The 18,426-nt window shown below is 40.3% G+C and overlaps 3 protein-coding genes and 1 long non-coding RNA gene across 4 annotated transcripts in view; 3 read left to right on the top strand and 1 right to left on the bottom strand.

Annotated features, from left to right (window-relative positions):
* LOC145449604 (uncharacterized) overlaps positions 1-18,426 on the top strand; it is a 353,567-nt gene that overhangs the window by 258,495 nt on the left and 76,646 nt on the right. The window lies entirely within an intron of this gene.
* Positions 1-18,426, top strand: part of LOC145449595 (uncharacterized) — a 125,568-nt gene that overhangs the window by 35,095 nt on the left and 72,047 nt on the right. The window lies entirely within an intron of this gene.
* The window catches only part of LOC145449605 (uncharacterized), a 166,763-nt gene that overhangs the window by 122,733 nt on the left and 25,604 nt on the right, over positions 1-18,426 (top strand). The gene's annotated exons all lie outside the window — the stretch shown is intronic.
* On the bottom strand, positions 6,799-10,513 carry LOC145449598 (fibrinogen-like protein A). Its single transcript, XM_080327990.1, has 6 exons — positions 10,411-10,513; positions 10,298-10,356; positions 10,167-10,235; positions 9,885-9,981; positions 9,586-9,685; positions 6,799-8,926 (listed from the first exon to the last, which is right to left on the bottom strand). Exons 1-6 carry the CDS (start codon positions 10,469-10,471, stop codon positions 8,575-8,577), a joined length of 738 nt encoding a protein of 245 aa, XP_080184116.1. The 5' UTR covers positions 10,472-10,513; the 3' UTR covers positions 6,799-8,574.

Below are 18,426 nucleotides of genomic sequence, written 5' to 3'. Positions count from 1 at the left end.
TATTTATCATCTAAATCGGGTATCCGTTTTAGGCAGCTTCTCTCGACTAATCGCGCCAAGCGCGAAAAATTTCTCTAATTCGTGATTAAATCGGTCAATATAATCGGGAATTGCATATATATTGGTATCAATTTTTATCCTCTCTCTGCTCACGTAATCAGATTGACCGGTTGAGCCGAGTGAGTTGTGTTTGAAAAGGTAGGACCGCTCAATAATAATTCAACATCTTCGGGCGTATACCCGTTGGCAGGAACGAATCAGCACTTCGTCAGGCCCCCCAAACCACTTAGGTCTTGAGCTCACATAGGGTTATAAACCGACTCCCCGTCCCGTTGTTCGCTTCCGTCACGAAATCAGGATCCCCGTTTAGTGAGCCAGCGTGGAGCGCGAAAATTTTCGATAATTCAAAATAAAATAGCTCAATAAGATCGGGAATTGCATATATATTGCTATCAATTACTTGTCCTCTCTACTCACGTAATCAGATTTACCAGTAGAGCTGAGTGAGGTGTCTTGGAAACTGTAGGGCCCGTAAATAATAATTAAACATATTCGGACGGGCAGACCCGTTGGTACGACTTCGTTACATGATGTTATTTGATTATTTCGTGACCTCCAGTCTGCTACATCAAAAAATATAGAATCGCCCAAACGTATTGAACTAAAAGATGCACACGATTTCAAATTGGTAGTTCTTCACTGGCATATAATTCTTCCCTGCAGGATGGTAGCCTATTTGTCTCGTGAGGTTCAGATTGCCAAGACAGGAACATTCGGCGCCAGTCATTTATAGGCGCTCATGGTCAATTATATACCTATATGTATTTTGTATATACATAACGAAGTTTTCGGTCAGCGTAAGGGCAGTCGTTTTCGGCCAAGGTTTTCTCGCTGCCGATCGTTCTGGCACACTTCTTGGAGTCGCATGTTACATGGCCTAAAACTTTATTTGTATTCGTGCGTCGTGGCGCGGTAATGGCCAACGCCGATATGCCCACTTCTATAAATCTTGCGTATTTTATCTTGGTGGAGAAGTACCCAATAATAAGGTACTTGGAAACTTGAAATCGCGCGCAGCGCCAAAGATTTTTGAAAAAGTTGCATAAAATTTCATAAAATACTCTATAATTTATGCTAATTCACTAAATAATTTTGGACCCCCTTCGAGCTCGCTCCCCTCAATTTCCTGCAATCCCAATTGAAAACTCCAGACTCCAAGCCAAGCAAGAGTATTTTATAAATCGAATTTTTTTGTTCATAAATCGATTTCTCAATATTTTTGTGGGGGCAAGAAGGCTAGCTGGGGGCCGCATGCGGCCCTCAGGGCCGCGGTTGGGAATCACTGACTTAAATCAAACCAAATATCCATTAATCGTTTTAAATAGTGCCGCTGGAGCCGAAAAGTTCTAAGTTCTTCTCGTATAATGTGACGTCCAGATTAGGTAAGCGCTATATATTACTGGGTACTGCCAATTACTTTCTGTGACCGAGACGGATGAAAAAATTGACTTTGGTGTTGGAGCGGTCTGTGACAATATACCTTTTAATACTGAGTAGCTTGTACACAGTTGCCAGTATTTTCACCGATTTACACAAAAAAACGTGACTCATATCGCAGTAATAGTTTAGGGAGCAAGCATGGCAAGGTCTCGCGAGGTCTGGCTTATGTAGGAATCTGCATCCGCACAAAAGGATACCGACATTTGGAGAATTGAAATTGACATGATACCGGAAGATCTGAGATGACTTTACTTGATTTGAGTCACCTTGAAAAGATGATTGACTTGAAAACTTTTGAAATGACTTACAAGGTGACTGCACTTTAAATGTGATATGGTCTCAAATTAAATATAAAACTGTGAATACATTTTGTCAGCAACCATTTTCCACAGGCAACCACCGTATTCAAACTAGATTATTGTCGTTTTTCTTATGGAAACACGTTCATATGGAATTGAAGGGGAAGCGGGTGGCGCAGTGTAATAAGCGACACCGTCACGACACCAATGGTTCTTGGTTCGAGTCTCGGCTCTACCATGTTTCTATGTGTCGGAGGTTATCTCTGGGCTCCTCATCGCCGATCCCGCTGTACTAACAGTGTGTTTAAAAGCCCAGACACAGAGCAAGCCACGCTCTCATAAAGCTGGCAGCTGAGACCTGAAGACGGACGCATGCAAGAGAAAGAGTGAAAGAGTGAATGCGCTGATTGAAAGTCGTCCAACGAGGAAGATACATGATGTTGAAGATACTGACTGTACGATGAATATGAACTGTAATATGAAAACTGAACTGTACCTATATCTGTGTCGTGACGCACAAGGCCTAAACGGCGATAAGCGTCACTGTAATACCAGTGTAATAATAATAATATGGAATTGAAATATATTGTTTTAGGTTGACCCTACTTGTCTCCTATAATTAGGTTACATTGAATTAAGTTATTTGTGGAATGATATTATGATCGTAAGATACAATGTTCCGAACGTTTTTAGTTTCGGGGATGATGTAGGTTGGTCTATCGAGACTCGAGAGGATGTTAGCCCAGTTAGCTGACAACGAAACCGGGAACAACACCGCTCACCCAACACCTTTCAGTGTCGTTAAATATGCGTCTATCTGGATTGCCTTGGGATTCCTGACTCTTTTGGCATTGGTCGCCAATGCATTGATAGTGACCATTCTATTGCGGATGAACATGACAACGTCTCATGTCATTGTGACGGAAACGGAAATGAGTCCCACACAAAGTATGAAAAATCATTCAAATCAGAATGAGTCTATCTTCTACATAATATGACAAATTTTTAGTGTAAGAAAATATCACTCAAAAACGTCAGTTCTGTATACATCAGAATATTGGCATATCGGTCTCGTGCAGAGTTCTATATATCTTGCACACAAAATGGGTCCATATTGAAATAATCGTAACGAAACAGTAGGCCTATGCCCTTAACACCCGCGCCTAAACCAAAATTCCCCGTTCTGGTTGTACTGATACCAAGAAATTCAACGACCATTGAACTATCACAAAACAGCAGTATTAAATCACACTAACACGGAATTAGTGAAGGCATTCGTTTACCTAAGAATTTCGCGTAACCTTATTCATTTAATCCACGTAAAACAGGTGATCAAATTCGTTCGTGCAGTTCATAGTAGGCCTACAGTCTGCTATATTTCGCTTTGTGCAAAACCTTGATATCATAAGATGCACATAATAGTTTTATTTTAATATTCCGCGTAAAAATCATAATGGTCACCTCAAGCGTGTTTTTGTTCGATTGGAGAAAATCCCTTAATTCAGTGGTTCCCAAAGGGGGCGCCCGCGCCCCTGGGGTTGTTCACGAGCATGAAGGGGTCGCTGGCCATGAAATGGGCGATTGGGCGGCGCTGGATATAAACTTGTGCGGTATTGGGCCGCTGAGAGCAAATGGGCGCGGCGTAGGTTTAGAAGGCAAATGCTGCGAAGTGTTCAAACGTTTGATAAATAAAGCAGCTAAATGCGCAGTAAATATGCAGAATCGATTTAGTCAGGGCAATTTAGGGTTGTCCGTCTATTTATTCAGCGGTACCGGAAAAGTACATTGTTTCCTGCCAATTTCGATCCTGCCATTCAATGGACTAATTTAGCAGTAGGCAGAAAAAAAAGCGTGGTTCATTGTGTGCTGCGAGGTGGTGTTGCCGAATGAAATTATTTGTAATGAGCTTGCATTGATGGATATGAGTTTTGTCAGTGAATCTCTTGATCGAATTATAATCAATCATGATCAAGCACTCTGGAAGCTACATAACGAAAAAGGTCGAATAGTAGATGCGTACCTAACACCACTTGGGAATTATGCAAACAACCTCGAGTTGACCCGAAGAATATTATCTGAAAGTTTCAAACACTGTTTCACCGAAAGAGTCAACGATGAACTTTTCCGAATTCGTTATCCGAAACATATCACACTCCACCCCACGGATATATTCACAAATTATTTCAGTGTAGTTGATCAAGTGTCGACACCAGTATGTAATGTCACGTCGATCAAATCTAAACCAACTCAACCCCACCTCAGATATCTATTTGTGTATATCAACGTACTACGACATCATCCGGTGGGTGATTACATGAGTCAATTGCTTCGCGTGATCCAAGTAAATAACGAGACGTGTATGAGACAAGAAGTTGTATTTGAAAAACCGTTCTATTTCCCGGTGTCGATTAACCACATCCGCGATATAAAAATCACCATCAGGGACCAATACGGTCAGTTAGTACATGATATAGAGACCACATTGACACTCCACGCGCGATGAAAATAGTGACGTTAACCACCTCTATGCTTGGTGCTGATTTTGAACACAGACTACTCACCATCAACAACATCCCGACGAGATATTGCGAATTAGCCCTCATGGAGATCGATTTCACTTTAACCGAACCGACGATTGGTCAATATTTGTTTGTGTATTGTGATATTATTCACCCTCACTTACTTGGAGATACGTTAGCGCATTTATTACGAGTTATACCGCTGACACCTGGCGATGTCACACATAATTGGATAGCGACAAATCCGTATTATTTCCCTGTTTCAAAAGATGTTGTAGATTCTGTATGTCTTTACCTCAGGGATGAGTTTGGGGAACCTATAAATATAATAAGTCGTTCATTGCAAGCTACATTTAACATTAGGAAGCGATTATGAAAGTTGTTTTCACGTGTGATCATCATTCTGTCCATCGTCATTATAACCAGACAGGCGATGGTTATGGATATTTTAGTGGCGGAGTTCAAGCCGGTTCTGGTATCGGGAGTTTGTTTAAATCACTTGGTCGTTTAGTGACACCTATTGCGAAATACACTGGCGGTCAATTGTTACGGACTGGCGGTGAAAGAGCGAGAGATCTATTACAGGGTAACTCGATCAAGTCTAGTGTTATCAAGAGAAGTAAACAAGCTGGCGGTCGAGTGATTGATAAAATTTTAACCCCAAAAGCTATAAAAAGGAAAAAAACAAAGTCAAAGAACACTTCATCCAAACGTCGTCGTAAACAACAGGATATATTCGACTAAGAACTATGTTGATGCATGCTGGTTCCAGAGAATGTCATAACTCCGGATTAAACATATTTAGTATACCCCACACACAAACCAGTATTGAGGAATCGCAATATGTCGTCGTCAAACCCCATAGTTTAGGTAATGTCATGGAAGTACAATTACCAAGGACGGATCGATATATGGATCTACAAAACACATTCTTGAGATTACGTTTGAAGCTCACTAAACGTGATGGAACTGATTTAGCAGATGATACGCAAGTGGGTCTTGTCAATAACATGATGGATTCTCTTTTCAAACAAATCGATGTAACTATTTCAAATGAGGTTATCACAAATTCGGATAATTGTCATGCCTACAAAGCTTATATCTCGCGGTTGTTGAATGATACTCACGGCGCCTCGGAGAGTTTTGTGCAAGGACAAGGATTTTATAAAGATGTCGCTGGCTCTATGGATGTTCTTGGTGCAGCGAATACTGGGTATGTTAAACGAAAAGACCTTACCAAAAACAGCACCCCGCTAGAGTTGATCGGAAAAATTCGAATGGGTCTTTTTGAACAGTCTAGATGTATGTTGGATAATGTCGACATGAAATTAAAATTTACACGTAACGAAGATAATTTCTGTCTGCTTGGTGACGCGGAAGATGTACAAATTGTTTTACTCGAAATGGAAGTGTATGTCAAACAGATGAAGATTGCTGAAAGTGTAAGCTTAGCACACAAGTCTGTACTACAGAAGAATACTGCCAAGTATCCCTGGATACGCTTGCAAATGTCAACTCATACATTCGCCGCGGGTTTATCGAAAATTGATAGAGAGTTAGTTAGCGGCACCATGCCAAAGAAGATCGTAATTGGTTTAGTCGAGACCACGACATTTAACGGGGTTCGGACCAAAAATCCATTCAACTTTAAACACTTTGATGTTCAAAATCTTTCTTTAAGCGTGGATGGACGTCAAATTAACGGACGCGAATTTCATTTCGATTTTGATAAACATGGCGGACTCGAAGGTTATATGACACTATTCTCTCAGACAGGTCGCTGGGAATCCGAGGCACCTTGGAATATTTCACGCAAAGATTATGTTAATGGATACACTCTTTTTGTGTTTGATTTGACACCCGATAATAGTTTGGGATGTTATCAATTTCATAAGACAGGAACTGTGCATCTGGTTTTGACTACGTCGAAGCCTTTACCAACCTCCGTAACCTTGTTATGTTTGAAGGAGTTTCAACATCTTCTACAGTTGAATCAAAAAAGACAAGTCGTCGAAATATGAATACGTCTGAGATCAATGATATTCTCTATAACCATCCTGATACGCGAAGTCTATATCTAGGAACTTATCCGGTAGACCAATTACCAAAGAAACCAACTAGCGGAAAATTCGCTATCGTCATTAATTACGACGAGTCGAGTTTGCCTGGATCTCACTGGGTGTCTATATATACAGAGATGACGATACTCATTTTCATGATTCACTAGGTTTCGGACCACTAAAACCTCAGATAATCGAATTCTTGGAGCCGGATGAATTTTCCGTGACTGGGAAACAGCTACAGAGTAAAACTTAGGATGTGTGTGGAGATCATGCTATTGCATTCTTGATAAAAAGAGCTCAAGGATTTTCAGCCAAGGAATACTTGAATAATTTTGGTGATGATAAAAAAGTGAATGATACGATTGTGCGTGCTTTTGTGAAGAGTTTGATTTCAAAGTAATAAATTCAACGAATGTATAATGTGTATACTTGTGATTCTTGTTGCGACTGTGAACAGCAGACTATTCTGTAGGTGCGAAACAGCGGGATACAAGGTGCGAATAATCCGATCTGAAAGTGCTATTCAGCTAGCGATCAATAGCGAGGAAAGACTTAGAACACGATCGGTCATTTGTCACGACTAAACTACATCATATATAATAATTTACGATATACACATTAACAAAGGTTCATTCACATAACTATTCATCTGGTACATAGCCTATTCAACACCGTGCCGCCGCGCCTATACCCACAACGTTAGTCAAATCATCTCTACCTGAAAGGTTACCATGTCACCGCGCCTATACCTGAAAAGATAACCATGCCACCACAAGACACAATAGCCGCATGCCACCCCCGCCATAAGACAAAAGAGCCGCTTGCCACCCCGGATTTCCCAGCCGCTTGCGACCCCTGCCATAAGAAATAAGAGCCGCATGCCACCGCATCCATAAGACGCAATAGCCGCATGCGACCGCACCCATAAGAAATAAGAGCCGCATGCCACCACGAGTTTCCCAGCCGCATGCGACCGCACCCATAAGAACCAATGGCCGTTCGCGAGCGATCTATATAACTACTGTCGATCTCACTTTTATAGTTTTGACTCGAGTCAGGTCGAGTCATTTTCAATTCACCACCGAGTCAAGTCCGAGTCCAAGTCACGGAGTAAAGTGTCGAGTCCGAGTCATAGTGTTTTGACTCGAGTCCGAGTCCAAGTCATTGTGTTGAGTGATCAGTTCCGAGAGAATGTCATGTGAAACCAACTTTTTACAGTTCTGCTCGGTGATATCGATAGGTTTGCATTCATAATATACAAATTTTCATCAATTTTAACAGTTTTTGGTAGTATTTTCAAGTACGAGTACTGATAGACGAAATATCAATGGCGCAATAACTTTACTATTCTTCAAAATTAGAATGAAATGCCTGTCTTGGTAGACCCAGTCTCGAGTCATATGACTTGGTCCGAGTCATGCGCAATGACTCGAGTCCAAGTCGAGTTCAAACACAAATTGACTCGAGTCAAGTCGAGTCACCAAAAAATCGCGACTCGAGTCTGACTCAAGTCGAGTCATGACTCGAGTCATTGCAAACCTGCAATACCGGTCCCGCTCGAATACCCGCTTTTGACGGAGAAACATAAATTATTCATTTAAGAAAATTGCATGAGGATATGGTGATTTGATTCCAGGAAATATTCCAATTAGAAATTCCTCACTGGATAATCAATCCATTCTGTGAAGTTCCCGAGCATGAAATCATTGAGGAATTGATTACATTGTAGTGTAAAACAATTTTGAGTTCAACCCAAAGTTCTATATCTCCAATCATTCGTTCTGGATTAACAATTGAATCAAAGAGAAATACTTTCATTGGAGTCGGGTTGACTTTTTCGTCGTTCCCTTCCCCGCTCACGTTTGATAGATCGTGTTATTGTCAGTGTCGGGACTGGAAATTTTTGAATGAGATTGTTCTTATCAAAACTCAAACCCCGGGTGTCGGGGGGCGCTGGCATTATATTTGTCGTCAGGAGGCGGCAGCTGGAAAAAGTCTGGGCACCACTGCTTTAATTGGTCGCGTTTCTATGCGCACTTTGGGTTTCAACGTTTTTTATAGATAACGTCAACTCATGGAAATTAAACATACGGTTCTACTGGATGGAAATGGCCAAGGTTATGTGCATGTGAGCCGACAAAAGTCAAGTGCATTGAGTTTTTCATCGCTTAGTTTGAGTCTATCTTTCGTCTTTTATAATTTTCTGGAAAACTTCATCTCCGAGAAGCGTATAAATTCGTAGGAGCCATCCCAATTTCCAGAATCATAGTTCCAATAGTAGTAGGGGCTGTTGATGGATCGCCACCAAAATCCTTTCCCATCAGTTTTATTGAAGTTTCCGTTCAGATTACTGTAGGCACAGTTGTAATACCACCAGCCTCCTTCATAGGAAGAAGCGCAATTCTCCGAGACACGACTATCGTGATCGGCGTCCTTCGTCGAGAACTGTTGGTTGCTGTGACGTGAGAGACGATCGGTTGCGTTCCCAGAGTATCCGGAGACGGTTATTGTGTAGTTTTCGGAGCTGGATCCGATTTTGAAATTGCTGGATAATAAGAATTGCCACGAATGCTATTATATTGTAGTAGCGTTACCATATTTTGGAATCGGGAAAGGAGGACACTTTGTTCAAATCATAAAAGTTAGTTACCGAAATTGAAAACAGCTGATTTTGATTGTTATACGTTTTGGGCTGGGCAAAACCGAATACCTGAGTGATCGGATTCTGAATGCTTCTGAACTATGCTTTAAGTCGTGTCGAATATTCGACAATCATTCAATATGCCGTCGTAGCAGTATGAAATGTGTAGAAAATTTGGTATATATTCAACCATTTATATTCCATTGAACTTTCTGACAATACCTTTGGTTGATCACGACTTCACAGATGTCATTTGCAATAACGTGCGTAGTTTTATAATACATGTTCCGTATATGCTGGGATACAACCAACCGAGGTTTCCAGGCTTGCAGTTGAATATGCCATCGTAAATATAATTTTCGTTGATAAATCAACTGTTGCTGGCAAACATCGATTAATTTCAGTACTCGGATAAAAACTATTTCTCATTACCCGACTCGAAACACTAGAATTATTACTCGATTCAGATTCGAATTAATTCCCGAATCGTTGTGCCTATAGTCGTAGTTACATTACATAATTACGAATTCGTGTAATACTTAATGCATCAATTTAAGGCTTGCCTGTATTTTGCTACCCGATGAATTTCTGTATTATTCTCAATCATGTTTATTTCCAATTCAATGTCATCTCCCTTTGTCTTTTCATGCAATTCCGCAAGTCCTGAAGACGAATGTTGTGGAATCATTGACAGGTTTATTTTAAATTCTGTACTTTGCAAAAGTAAATGCTATAAACCACCAATTCCTATATGACGTAGGAAATTTTTTCATCACAAATTGAGATTTCTTGCTCATTTAATACTCAAGTTACGATCGACAAAGTCGACTTGAAGAAATCAATCAAAATCAAATCTTCCCACCTAACCAGAAATCTCCTTTGGGATTCCCAAATCCTTTCTCGTAATCATCCCAACCACGGTAGAAATCAACGTCTCCATTTATTCTTCTCTGGAAAACCTGCAACGGAACTTGGCAAACAATCAATGTTTTACAAATCTCATGAATTCTCTTCTCTCAGTCTGCATTAGATGTTCAAACCTTTACGCCGACGGTAACTGGTTTGAACGCTTGGTCATCTCAAACAGCGATTGCTCGCAACGTTGCTAACGCGCCATCTTTAACAGATTTCGAAATCTACTCACAGTCCATTTCCTCTCATGTTCTGCTCTGAGTTTAACTTCCTTCTGCATCTCTGACATCCTTTCCGGTCCCTTCATGAAACGTACACAGAATATAACATTAAGTTGTGATGTCAAATTACTTGCATACCAACCCCACAGTCTCCCTGTGAGGTCCATTTACCGTTCACGTATCGCCTCATGCAAAATTTGGCTAAAAAATTAGAAATTTCCAACTTATTCCAATTCGAACGCGTATTCGTTATACCTGACGAACGCTGGTAGGCCACATATCCAAACATGAAAAGAATCCAGATCATGGGAGACATTTGCAAAATCAATTTGACATTAAATGTCAGCTATACCCTACTGGACGCAATGAGATGGGTGTCACTCGGAATAGATGAATGTCAAGGTGGATTCGATAATGCAACCAACTTCCACTAAACCACACATGCAATAACCTTTCTCAGTTCCATGCTCGCCAATTTATTACTAAATTTTACGTTGTGAGTCTAATCCACAGTCAATGTGAATTTGAATGTCATTTATAACCAAGAAGCCATGAAGCTCACTCGATGAATCGCAACATTCAAATTACGTGAAAAGGTAAATAAAAACACTGTGGGCTTACGTCAGCAGTTCTAGTGACGTGGAGTTGCTGGTTTATGCATTAAATGTTCACTCGATGTAAATTCCGATACAGTGGCGTGAAGATGATACATAGCGCAAATTGAGTTTCAATCCTTCAGTACATAATTGCACTTAAACTCTTATTTCATCGTCTAAATTCCAATACATATATAGCTAAGGGGCGCATTGTACATTGTATAAACAGGCATAGCCACTGGACATACGGGACGGTGGTGGGACGCGAGCAGAAAGCATGACAAATCCCTAGGGCAAGTTTTTGCAACTTTTGCAACTTTTTTTTACAGCTTCCGGCAGCTTCCAAAACACTCGTAAGATATGTAGAATGCTGTTTTAAGCTGTTTGAAGGAATCTTATGGTGCAACTTTTTGCAACTTTTGCCCATTTTTTTCATGCAACTCTTTGCAACATTTTGCAACTTTTTCGATTTTTCATGAAAGTATTTTCGGTTTTGCTGAAATACACGGTCAAATTCGACTGAAACACCGTAAATCAGCACCGAAGTACGGATATTTCGGGAGCTGAGCCGGTAAATTGACCTTTTTTTAGTCAACCGAGTAAAATGTGGTCTTTTAGTGCAACTTTTGCAACTTTTGTTAAAATTAAATAAATAAATGCAACTTTCCGCGGATTTAACTGCAACAAAAACTTGCCCTAGAAATCACTCTGAGGACGGACAAAAATAATACAACATCGGCACACCCTATTATATTCGACTCGATGATCCGTACCTTTATATGCTATTCGTGAATATTTGTGATTACATAAATTTACATACATATCAACAGGAACTAGGTGGAGATCTCTGCCTGGGATAAAATGACGTCGCATATATAGCAGTGAGGCACTTGCTATTTACTCAATATGTCAACTTCCTTAAGTCAAATCTGACATTATTCAACATTGCTGAAATGAGAAATCTGAAATCAGTCATATGGTTTGGTGTAGCCTACTCTATATAATGCCACTGATATGGTGTAAAACAGTGATTCCAAAGCGCGGCTCCGGATAGCCTTCTTGCGGCCCTCAAAATATATTAAGAAATCGATTTATGACAAAAAATAAAATTTATATTTATAAGATACTCTTGCTTGGCTTGGCCTCTGTAGTTTTTAGTTATAGAATTCCAGGAAAGTTGTGAGTATAGACTGCTAACGTTACGTCAGTGCTGTTTCAATGCAATGTGCCCTAACTTTCCAGTTGAACGAGCAGTAGCTATAGATATAAATAGGTACTGATAACTTTCAAAACCAGAGGAAAATCCAGAAAAAATGGTAAATTTTTTCCACTTCGTGGTCGCTTGACTAAAAAAGAAAAAGAGGCTCAACTCCCGGAAAATACAGTTTTTCTTTCACAATAACAGGCGGTTGACTGAAAAAAAGGTCAACTTTCCGGCCCAGCTCCCGAAATAGCCGCCGTAGCGTTCCTACAGAGCTGACTTAATGTATATCAGTCGAATTTGGCTCTATATGTAACCAAAATCCTCAAAAAAGAAGACAAAATCTTAAATAAGAAGACATTTAGGCGTCCTCCGAGGACACTTCAAAAAAAAATCAAAAAAGAGGACAAATCATCTTAAAAGAGGACGTATGGTAACCCTATGATAACTAGATGTGCAACACGTGACTCACGGTTGAATACGCCGAGATGCATACTGCTTAGCCGGCTAAAAGCAGCATAATTGGTAGTCCTATAGTCAGGGCCGTAACTGCCGCACCCCAAACCCCCCAATTGAGGGGGCTGAGCTCGAATGGGGCCCAATATTATTTTGTGAATTAGCATAAATTATAGAGTATTTTTTGAAAATTTATGCAACTTTTTCAAAAAATTTTCACGCGATATTAATTCGCCACATATCTTGAATATTGGGTACTCTTCCCCAAGAAAAAATACGCAAGATATATAGAAATGGGCATATCAGCGTTGGCCATGACCGCACCACAACGCACCAAGACATATAAAGTTTTAGGCCATGTAACATGTGACTATAAGAAGTGTGTCAGAACGATCGGCAGCGAGAAAGCCTTGGCCGTAAAGGACTGCTTCTATGCTGACCAAAAACTTCGAAATACCAAAAACTACGTTATATATACAAAATACGTATAGGTTTAATTGTCCATAAAGGCGCCTTAATGACTGGCGCCGAATGTTCTTGTCTTTGCAATCTGAACATCACAAGACAAATACCATCCCGCAGGAAAGAAAATTATATGCCAGTGCAGAAGAACCAATATGAAATCGTGTGATCTTTCAGTTTAGTATAGGTTTGGACAATTCTAAATTTTTTGATATAGCAGACAGGAGGTCACGAAATAAAATCACGTAAAGAAGTGTCCGCCAGCCCGAAGATGTTTAATTTTACGGGATCTGCAGTTTCAAAGACACCTCTCACTCAGCTCTACCGGTAAATCTGATTACGTGGGCAAAGAGGACAACCATGCAATTCCCGATCTTATTCACCGATTTTATCATGAATTATGGAAATATTCGCGCGTCGCGCTGTCTCACTAAACAGTACAACTTTAATTTCGTGGCAAAAGCGAACAACGCGATGCGGGGTCAGTTTATCACCCTATGGGAGCCCGGGGTCCTGACGAAGTGCTGTTACGTTCCTGCCAACGGGTATACCCCGGGAGATGTTTAATTACTATTGAGGGGGCCTATACCTTTTCAAACACACTTCACTCAGCTCTACCGGTAAATCAGATTACGTGAACAGAGACAGGATGAAAATTGATAGCAATACATGTAATTCCCGATCATATTGACCGATTCAGTCATGAAACTAAAGAAATTTCTCGCGCTTGGCGCGTTTAGGCGAGAAAAGCTGATTCACTCAACGGACACCCAATGCAGCAGATAAGTAGCGGTAAAAAGTGTACAGTTTTGAAATCTCGCTAGGGCAATGATACTACTCCGAAATAGCCATGATGACTGTTTGGGTCCGTTTCATAGCCGTAGTATTCGTGCGGCCCCGACCGTACTCTGAAATTCCAAATTTGGCCCTCACACCGAAAAAGTTTGGGAACCACTGGTGTAAAATGTGTTCAATAATCTACGGCAAAATTTCTAGAACGTCAAATTGCACATTTCAAAGAAGTAATAAGTAATTATTGTCCTGCAGAGGAATTCAGTAAGTTCACACAGAACCTTTCAAAAAGGTTCGCGTTCACACGAACCTGAACCTTTCAGAGGTTCACACCATCCCTACATACCATATATATTGACATATAGTATAAGGCACAGAGCAGGGGTGTCAATCATACGGCGCGACAGACGATTTTAGTCGGCCCGTGAAGCAATTCTTGGTTAATTGAAAAATTCTTATAATATCCAGCACATTTGCAGAAAAAACTTCAACATCAGGTCCTCCGTATCATGGCCAGGGCCCCAAAGGGACCAGGATGTGTGTTGACCAAATCACTGCTCAAAAACATTCGGTGTCCTAATCATATAAGATATGCAGAAACTAGAGATTGCCAAGTTTGTGTATCAGTTCCACTGCGGTCACTGCCCCGAAAACTTTAATGACTTCTTTGTTTCGGTATCAAAAGTGCATAAGTAGGCTACTACACACGCGTGTGCAAGTCGTTTAACTACCGTATGGCAACAAAAAAGATTATTGCTCTATCAAATATGCCGGACCTACATTGTAGAACAGTATCTCAACGGCTATCCGACGGTCCTCGAGCAAGTCCTCATTCAAGTCGAATTACAAATAATCTCTACTGAATCAATACTAGTTAGACCTCTAGTTTACCGGACCGTGATCTGACATATCGATCTCGCCTTCCGGCACATGCCACCTTTTGAAGACTACTTCAACCCGTTTCGACACCTTCCTCTCTTTCATTGTATCGCAGTATTGTGGTGTATTGAAATGATGAAATTGTTAGTAATAGAATGAATTGAAAAAATTGAATTGTTAACAATTTTGACTAGGACTTGCAAGGAAATATATCATTACGCCTTGACTGTCTAGGCTAGACTATATAGCTATATTGGTATTGGTCATAGTGGGAAAACGGTTTCAATACTTGCGAGGAATATTACCTCGATAACAAGTAGCCAACACCTTAATCGGACGTATTTGTTTTTAATGATATTATAAACATATCAATCAAAGATAGATCCCGTACGTCTGATAGTTTTTTTTTACATGACACAACGATGCATTCTTTATATCCATTTCGCTGATGTGAATAATTGATTGGTTGGCTAGGCACAATGCACTAACTATCTTCATGTAGTGTGTTATTTCGTTCCTGCTATTGTGTGAGCAGTGAGTCACTAAATATTCATACACGGAAAACTGAATATTCCGAGCAAAATTTCGAGCTAATATGTTTTTCAAACTGTCGAGTGGTGATAGATGATCTTTTCGAGTGGTAAAAATATACGCTCCTTGTTACTAACATTTAATTCATCAACGACAATTACAATTTTATTACTATTTCCCAGTGTCGAAGCCTTGAAACCTCAATTGGCGGTATTGCTGCAAACGGAAAGGGCCGTACAATGCTATACCAGGGTTGTAACCAATTCACAAGGTTTCGAGTCACATTCAGTATTACTTTTATAGTTTTGACTCGAGTCAAGTCGAATCATTTTCAATTCACCACCGAGTGAAGTCCGAGTCCAAGTCAATGAGTAGAGGGTCGAGTCCGCGTCACAGTGTTGTCACTCGAGTCGAGTCCAAGTCGGTTTTGAGTTCAACCCAGTTCAAACCGCGTTTTTCACTCTGCTTGAGTGATATGGCTCGCATTCCTATTATCGTAATTTTCCTACGTCCTAACAGTTTCTGACTCTAGTTTCTAAGTATCAGGCCTGATAAACGAAATACCAATAATATGGTGACACAACTATTCTTCGAAGTTACAATGAAATGTCTGTCTTGCCCATCCTAGTCTCGAGTCATATGACCTGGTTCGAGTTATATACAATGACTCGAGTACAAGTTGAGTCAATACAAAAATTTACTCGAGTCGAGTGAAGTCACCAAAAAATCGTGACTCGAGTCATTACAACCCTGAATGCTAGTCACTTTAGTGGAAATAATATGTCCGTGGAGTCGTGACCGACCCACAGCTTGGTAACAAAGTGTAATGAAACAGGTGCGGCTGAGAAATATTTAAGTATCTATAATGTAATATGGCATCGTATATCGTATATATATATATGTATACATCGTATATTTTGCGGTACATATTAGAACTGTTTGCGTAATTCAACTGTGATAACGTCATAATGAGTGATAATCGATACTGATACTCGAATGGGCAAAAAGTCAGTGACGATTTAGTTCGTTCATTTGCTATACGGATATACGGATTCCGTGTGGCTCACAATTTGTTGCCTCAGCAAAAAAAATCGAGCATATTTGGAATTGTGCATCCTAACGTAGGGAAAGCGATAAAAAATGACGATTCAAAATCATAATGTAGGCTTGATGATTGAGTAATCGAATCTACTGATTCGAGGCGGGTAGTGAGATATTTTTTTCTAGCAATGTATTTATTACGCTCCTACTTATTGTCGAACTGATGCTTAAATGGGTCGTACATGATTTTAGATGCAGTTTTTTTGGCAAAAATGATAACTTTTGCAAATCTATCGAAGAAATAACAGTCCTTCACTTCTGCCAGCACTATCGGTTGCTTCATTATTGGGTGGATTGCATCAGCGTGTACTCAAAGGTGGTGTGGACACCGGAAAAATCACGTGACCGTCGCACCCAGATACCTTTTTGATGACTTTGTTATTGTCGATCCGTCTGCAGCAGTAGTTAAAGGCAAAGTCGCTATTGGTCTTTGTTGATTTTGACTGTGTTTCATATCGAGATGGGTGACAGGATTTAGTAGGCTATGGTATATAGCAGTATGGTCGGGAACCTTTGTTGTCCAAAGAGCCATATTGGCCCAAATTGTGACGTAACAGTTAATTGGCATGTATGGCTCTTTGGGAGTTGAGATGGAAAATAATTAGTGGTAGCTTCGTTATCAAAGTCGAGTATGCCAAGGTCTGCGTGCGCTGATGTGGCATTGAGCCTACCGGCTTCTGCATAACAGTGTTGGGATCAAGTCACTACCTTCGAGTCACGAGTCATCTTGAGTCATTGCTGATTTTGACTCGAGTCAAGTCAAGTCAATAGATTTTCGAAGGTGACTCGAGTCAAGTCAAGTCACTCGATTTTTGGAGGTGACTCGAGTCAAGTCGAGTCAAGTCGAGTCAAGTCGAGTCAAGTCGAGTCAAGTCGAGTCAAGTCGATTCAAGTCGAGTCAAGTCAAGTCAAGTCGAGTCAAGTCGAATCAAGTCGAGTCAAGTCGAGCCAAGTCGAGTCAAGTCACGACTCACGAGTCAAGTCACAATTCAAGTAAAATTGAATTTTCGAACTGCGAGTGATGATTCAAATTCAAAACATTTTGCCAGCTGTGTTAGACAGATTAATTAGCCATTTATTTTGAATCAAATAACGAATATAAAGTTAAATATGCGTGCAAAATGGCGTTGTAGCGCACACGCACACGTAGAACTTCTAATAAAATACGCGAGTAACTGTATAGTCATATGCTACAGTCTGTTATTATCAGTCAAAATAGAGGATCGGAAACGAAGCCTCGAAAAGTTTAAAAAAATTGATATGGCACAATGCAATACCAATCTGCACATTCGTGAGAATATAAACGGATAAACTATATTCATTCGATTTAAATCATACAAGAGGGGTGAGAAAGGTGAGCACTGCGGAATATAAGCAGTGAGACGAAAAGGAGATGAGCTGGTATTAATCTACTACTACTGCGGCAACGTAAGCTATGATCATTTCGTTCGCTATGAGTTTTTGTGAACAGCACGTAATATAATTTTCAATACATACATTCCAGTGCAGTTAACTGGTAACCAGTGACGTGCGGTGAGGTTCATGGCTGGTGAGGCACTGCCCCCGCCCCCACACACACGTAAAGTAGCCTACCTGATAAAAATACACAAATATATGAACAACAACAGCAGGAAGAGAAGCGGTTGGGCAGGAGCGTTTTCTCTGCACCCTGTTAGCCGTTGCGATTCTATATTTTACAAAACATTTTTAAATTTTTTTCTTTAGTGAAATATTTAGTTATTTAAGTCGAGATTGCTCAACAAATAGGAATTCCCGGTTGGGAACCACTGGTATAAAGAATTTTTCGCAAAAATCGGTATTGGTATATGTGAATTTTGGAAGTGTTCCATACCGAGATAGATATCGGAATTACGCAGGAGACATCTTGGTTGTGTTATCTAACTTCGCAATAAGATTCAGGATTGTCACTCAATGATTAGCTTGGTAATTCTGTTATCGAAGTCGGCAATATATCGGTGTGCGCTGATCTATCAGATACTCGACTTCGACAGCGAAATTACTACGCTAATCATTGAGTTACAGCTTTGAACCTAGGTACAGTGCTAGATGACAACATAAAACTATACCATACTAAATCATGTCACCCATCTCGATATGGAACACAATCAAAATCAACAAAGACCAATAGCGAGTTTACCTATAATTACTTCTGCATACGGATCGACCATAACGAAGTCATAAAAGGCATCTGGGTGTGACGGTCACGTGATTTCTCGAGCGTCCACAGCCACA

The sequence above is a fragment of the Botryllus schlosseri genome, chromosome 11 (assembly GCF_051294905.1).
Source record: "Botryllus schlosseri isolate E-star chromosome 11, Bs_hap1, whole genome shotgun sequence".
NCBI lineage: Eukaryota > Metazoa > Chordata > Ascidiacea > Stolidobranchia > Styelidae > Botryllus > Botryllus schlosseri.
Note: the sequence above shows the minus strand (reverse complement) of the source record. Positions and strands in the feature narration are given on the sequence as shown.

Bases quoted from the DNA above. Each gene is read 5' to 3' on its own strand.
- LOC145449598 (XM_080327990.1), bottom strand. From the start codon at position 10,471: ATGTCTCCCATGATCTGGATTCTTTTCATGTTTGGATATGTGGCCTAC. The intron at 10,357-10,410 runs GTATAACGAATA...CTAATTTTTTAG, and splicing joins GGCCTACCAGCGTTCGTCAG to CCAAATTTTGCATGAGGCGA. The intron at 9,982-10,166 runs GTGAGTAGATTT...GTTCCGTTGCAG, and splicing joins AACATGAGAGGAAATGGACT to GTTTTCCAGAGAAGAATAAA.